Genomic DNA, 5755 nt, shown 5'->3' with positions numbered 1-5755 from the left:
CTCAGAACATTTCACGGACCTGTCAATGGACATTTAGGAATTCAAAAAACAATAGAAGCAATTAGCAGAAGATATCATTGGGTAAACTTACACAAGGACGTGGAAAATTATGTTAAATCATGTAAGGATTGCTAATTAACAAAGCGAGCACAGTATAATGTGACAGCAGACGGAGTGTTAATTCATCCACCTACACGAATAAATGAAAGAATCGCCATCGACCATGTAGGACCTTTACCTGTATCGGAACGAGGAAACAAATACATTTTAAGCATCAAGGATCAATTAACTAAATTTTTGATTTTGATACCTGTTAAGAGTGTACAGGCATTGGAAACTGCAAATGCTTTATTGACAGAATATGTTTATTTGTATGGAGCTCCACACGAGGTTATAATGGACAATGCGAAAGGGTTTCAATCCGAAATTGTTAGCATTCTGCTGAAATCACTAAAAGTCAAACCTATTGTCATCGCAGCAGGACATCCACAATCCAATGGATCTCTCGAAAGAGCACACGCAACGATAAAAGATCAATTAAAAATTCTAGTGGAAAACAAACCTGAGAATTGGGACGAACATCTAAGAAAAGTTCAATTCATATTCAACAGCATGACTAATAGAGGGACAGGATTCTCACCGTTGGAAGCTACCTTTTTGACGAAACCACATTTGGAAACTACTTTACCTACCTTGCAACTCAAATCACAGGATGCAGCAAGATACCTGGAAGAACTGAAAGCAAATCATATTGACAAGTTAAAGGAAATAAGACAAAATCTTTTTAAGAGTAAAGTGCAATATGAAAAGGAAGTAACTTCGAGAAGAAAAGGACCTACTACACCTCTTTATCAAGTGGGAGATAAGATTCTCGTGAAAAATCTCAGAAGCACACCATTACCCACATAACACATAATATTGCAGCAATATTGCCGCCACATTTTTTTGCAACATTTGAAATATTCGCATGTAACATTGCAATAATATTTCAGGAATATTGTTATGTCCGACTCATTGAATATTCCAAAATAACGTTCCAGCAATATTTCAATAAAACTTTACATAACAAATTACTTGAATGTCTTAGGAATATTACAGTAAAATATTGCTGAAATGTTTTTTTAAAATGTTATTAAAATATTGTTTATTTTAAATTATTATAAAATTTTTACTAAAAATGTTTTTCAAAGGTTTCAAAGGATCATGTATTTTTAATATAAAAACTATTTCATTTTGATTTTGTTATTTCCACTAATTATCTTGAAGTGTCAAAGGAATTATTTCATTTACTTGAATTATATTAAAATTTTTGCATAAAGAAGAAATTTATGTATTTTTAATTATATTTTATATAAATTTGAAAACTATTTATTATTTTGTTGCAAAATATCATACTAAACAATATTTAGAATAAAAACATATTTCTTTATTAAGCAAGCCTCAAGTAATTAAATACAATAATTATAATAATCGTAGTAGATAGAAAAAAATTAGAAACGTGTTAGTATTGCAATTATTAATTTTCTTCATCGTCAGCATCAGAGTCTCTTAATGATTCTTCCTCTTCTCCATTATCGTCTTCTTCATCTCCTTCTTTTGCTCTACAGAATAAAATATTAGTAAATAATTATAATTTTAGTAAAATTATTATAAAATGAATCGGTGAAAAGTAAATTATTCACTCGCTAAACAAAATTATTACTAAAAATTTATGCACTGTAACTAATATTTTTAAAAGCTGATTGTTTTTACCAATGATAATTGATTTTTAGTGAAAGTTGATAAAAAATAATTTATTAATAATATATATTTTTCTTTTAAGTGAGATGTCAGTTTGAGAATTTAAAAAATATATTTTATTTTGAGTGTAGAATAAATATTTGTCAAACTTAAATCCATAAAGATTATAAACAATGACAGCAAACATGACTTTTCTTACAACTCTCTCTTCAATCTTGTTTTGGCTTGAGCGAACCATTTAGAAACGATAATTTGAATTGCATAATCATCTTCCTTTGGGCAGGATACTTTCACGCTTTCTGAAAAAAATTAAATCCCTAAAATGTTAATTAAATGCTTCTTTGATTCTGTATATTTAAATATTAAAATTTCCTTGATTTTTGGAAAAAACTTATTTGATTTGAAGAAGCTTTCTTTAAATAAAAAAAACTTTTATGTTTTGATTTTTGAATTAACTGCGTATTTCGATAGCTTGTAATTATAAAATGATTTAAATTTTGAAAATAATTATGTATCTATTATGCCATACAAATAATTAAATTTGCAAAGTTGGTATTAATCAACGGCAGTTTGGACTTTCTTCCTGACCAACTGTATAGGAGAGCGAGTTTATTTGTAAACAGCTTGCTGCACACGTTCGTCACAACATTATTGACATCTCTTTCTCCAATGGATCCTAATGCGTTTATCTGGAATAAATTATATTGTGTAAAATATTTTCTAAAACTAAGAGTATTCAAAAAAATTCCTAAAACTAACAGCTATAATCATTTTAATGTGTTTACAATTGGTTTAATTTAATACAAAACCAAAATGAGACAAGGTTTATCAGTATTTTTTAAATTAACTTTAAAAGCATTTAAAAATATTTAATAAAAAAAATAATAAATTAAATAAGTTAATAAATTGAAAAAATAGAAAAAAACAATGTTAATCATTTACATACATTTTAGCATAAATACAAATACAATACTGACCATTTTAGTTTTAAAATTCTTATCATTTAGTTTGTCATTTGTTGCTATTAGGTCCTTTTTGGAATTAATTGGCAACTTCGGGCATTTTGTGGAATCAAAGAAAGATCTATTATTTGAAGTTCCGCAACTACTTTGAGACTGAATTTTCATGTTTCTAAGAAGTAAGATTATTTCATTCAATTTTGATAATATTAATTCGTCACTTGAAAGACCTGTATAAAAATAAAAAAATTTATTAACTCAAAAAATTTATAGAATCTACTTTTATATTACATTACCTGTTTTTGAATCTTGGTATTCAAGACTGGCCAAAGCATTCTCTAAGTTTGATGAAAATTTACTTTTGGATGCATTTGGATTGTTATCATTATCAGGTAAAGCCGATGCTGTGTTGAAATTATTTAAGCTTCGCATTTTTTCAGTTGATGTGCTTGGAGCAAAAACATCTTTGGTTTTAAATCCTATAAATTAATAATAATTTTTTTAAATTCTAAACTATTAAAACTTTTAATGTAAAATATATTTTGAAAGATAAACTCTAGCAAGATCAGTAATAAAAAATGGTCTAAATTGTCTATTAGATTTCGTCTTAGTCAGATTTTAAGTATCATGTCAAAATCAATCCATTTTAAGACTATAATATATAATCATGTAAAATAGTTAAGACTTAAATTAAAAACTTCATTGTGATTGAAAATAATATCTTCAAATTTGAAAAAAAAATTTTTAACAGCGAATCTTGTATTATTAAAATCTGTCTTAACAAAATCTAACCCTTATGCTTCGAATTTTCCAATAATCCTGGTTTTGCGAATTCGTCTGTATCTGTTGATGATTCATCAGAATTTGAATCTTTAATGGTAGAAGCATCAGTAGAGATTTTTTTCGGAAGAAGGTTGCCTGTGAATGTTTTGCTTCTAAAATCTGGTACAAATATCAGTAACAATAAATTAATTAAAAATAATTTAATTTATACATTGATTAAAAATAAATTATTATTAGTCAATATTTCAATACATTTAATTAGAATAATAATTTAATTTATCAATTAAGTTAACACAATTAATTTAATAAATATTTCATTAATATTTAATTTTTTGTTTGATAAAAACACTAACCGCTTTGTATTGAGTTTTTCGGTGATCTCAGTGTTGAATCTTCAGAAATTGGATTCTCAATGGCTGATTTGGCAATTCGAATTTCGTTTAGGAGAAGGTCATTTGTGGATCCCGGAGATCTTGTGTCACTAAAATCTGGCAAAAATAACAGCAAAACAAAGTTGATTAATTAAAAATAATTTATTTATTTTATACATTTTTTAAAATAAATTAATATTACTCAATATTTCTATAAAGTTAATTAATGTATTACTTAAATTATTCAATAAAAATACTTATCTTAAAAATAAAAGTTTATATTTTTTATTTGATAAAAAAATAACCTTTTTGTTTCGAATTTTTTGGTAAACTCGGTGTTGCAAATTCAGTCTCAGTTGGCCCAGCACGAATTCGTTTCATAGGTGGAAGTGGAATACGAGGCTTTTGAATTTGTTCATCGATTATTTGAGGTTTTTGCCGCTTCTTTTCTGATGTCGACACGATATTTTTTAATTTATTAACCTCTTTAATAGAAGCATTTTGTAAAGTAGGAGATGAAATCTCTTTAGCACGGTTGTTTCTAGATCTTTTATAATTTTCGGAGTAGTTGTCAATCACGTCGCTGTCAATTTCAGACATTATTAATGCTTCGTGCAATTTCTCTCTGCCTTTTTCGTATGTGTCTACAAATAAAAAATATAAATGAATATAAAAATAAATTTGAAAAACCACTCTCTGATTTTATGAAAGAAAAATAAATTATATTATTACATAACTCAAAACAATTATGTAGAAAAAATTGAAATATTAATAGAAAAATTTATTAACTGCTTGCATAAATGGATGGATTTAGATAAAAAAGACGCGTGTGTGACATGTTTGTGTTATTTAATATTATTATAAACAGATTCTCTTATAAATGAATATTTACCAGTTCTTTTTAAATATTGGAGAACATCGTACTGTTTCCAATTTAATTCTGGCTCAACTGATTTTGATATCATCTCATTTATTTTGGAAGCTCTTTCAGAAGGCGGGTAGTAACATTTCCGTTCGTCATTCTCGAGACTGATTATCCATTTCGTCGGAACTAATACAACTCCGTCTTCCAATTCTACTACAGAAAACGGCATGCTCCTTTTGTATTTTTAATTATGAAGTATAATTTAATTAAAACGCGTACCGAAAAATATTAACCTACGTCAAATCTGTAGTTTGTTTTAATAAAGTGAAGTATGCCACACTAAAATAATTGAATGTTGTTTAATTGTAATTGGAAACTGAAAAACCGATGACAGCGCTTTAATGTCAATTTGTTATATTAATTTAAATTCTGATAACGACGTTTTAAAAATGTAAAGAAGAATTTATTTGAAAAAAAAATCAAAATGAATATTTGCATTATTAAAAATTTGTCATTTATTATTACGAATATTTTTTACAGAGGTAAATATAGTAATTTTCATACTGAAAAATATTTTTTATTGGAACAGATAATTTTGAATATTCTATTTATTTAAATTTCGAATAAATTTTCAAACAGCTTCATTTGTGTTGAAATAACGTTTATAATAATAATTTATCTTATTTATTTATATAATATTATTGTTTAAAATAATTAAAAATAAAAACACAGAATGAAAAAATTTAAAATTAATTAATTTAAAACATTCAGAGGTTGGATGCTATAAGGGAATGCGCATAGTTTTCGTTATCCCCTCGCGCAACCACTGTCTTGCTGTACGTGGAGACTTCCACTATCACTATCACTATCAATTGCATTATTTTTAATTTTTACATGTGAAAAATAAGATGAAATATTTTACAAAATTTGATTGAGTATATTAAAAAGTTACTAATATTTGTAATTTTTGCTAGTTTAAGAAAGCTTTTTAGTGTTTCTTTTTAAATAGAAGTTAACTTAATAGATTATCGATTTTC

The 5755-nt window shown here is 26.3% G+C and overlaps 1 protein-coding gene across 1 annotated transcript; it reads right to left on the bottom strand.

Moving 5' to 3' along the window:
* Positions 1-2738: 2738 nt before the first annotated feature.
* Positions 2739-4947, bottom strand: LOC122501944. The gene is made up of 6 exons (XM_043611744.1): positions 4746-4947; positions 4159-4497; positions 3836-3970; positions 3492-3641; positions 2996-3178; positions 2739-2871 (listed from the first exon to the last, which is right to left on the bottom strand). The coding sequence occupies exons 1-6, from the start codon at positions 4945-4947 to the stop codon at positions 2864-2866; spliced, it is 1017 nt and encodes a 338-aa protein (XP_043467679.1). The 3' UTR covers positions 2739-2863.
* Positions 4948-5755: the final 808 nt, after the last annotated feature.

This window comes from Leptopilina heterotoma, unplaced genomic scaffold (genome assembly GCF_015476425.1).
Source record: "Leptopilina heterotoma isolate Lh14 unplaced genomic scaffold, ASM1547642v1 Lhet_1051, whole genome shotgun sequence".
NCBI classification, from domain to species: domain Eukaryota; kingdom Metazoa; phylum Arthropoda; class Insecta; order Hymenoptera; family Figitidae; genus Leptopilina; species Leptopilina heterotoma.
This window is presented reverse-complemented; position numbering and strand designations above follow the sequence as displayed.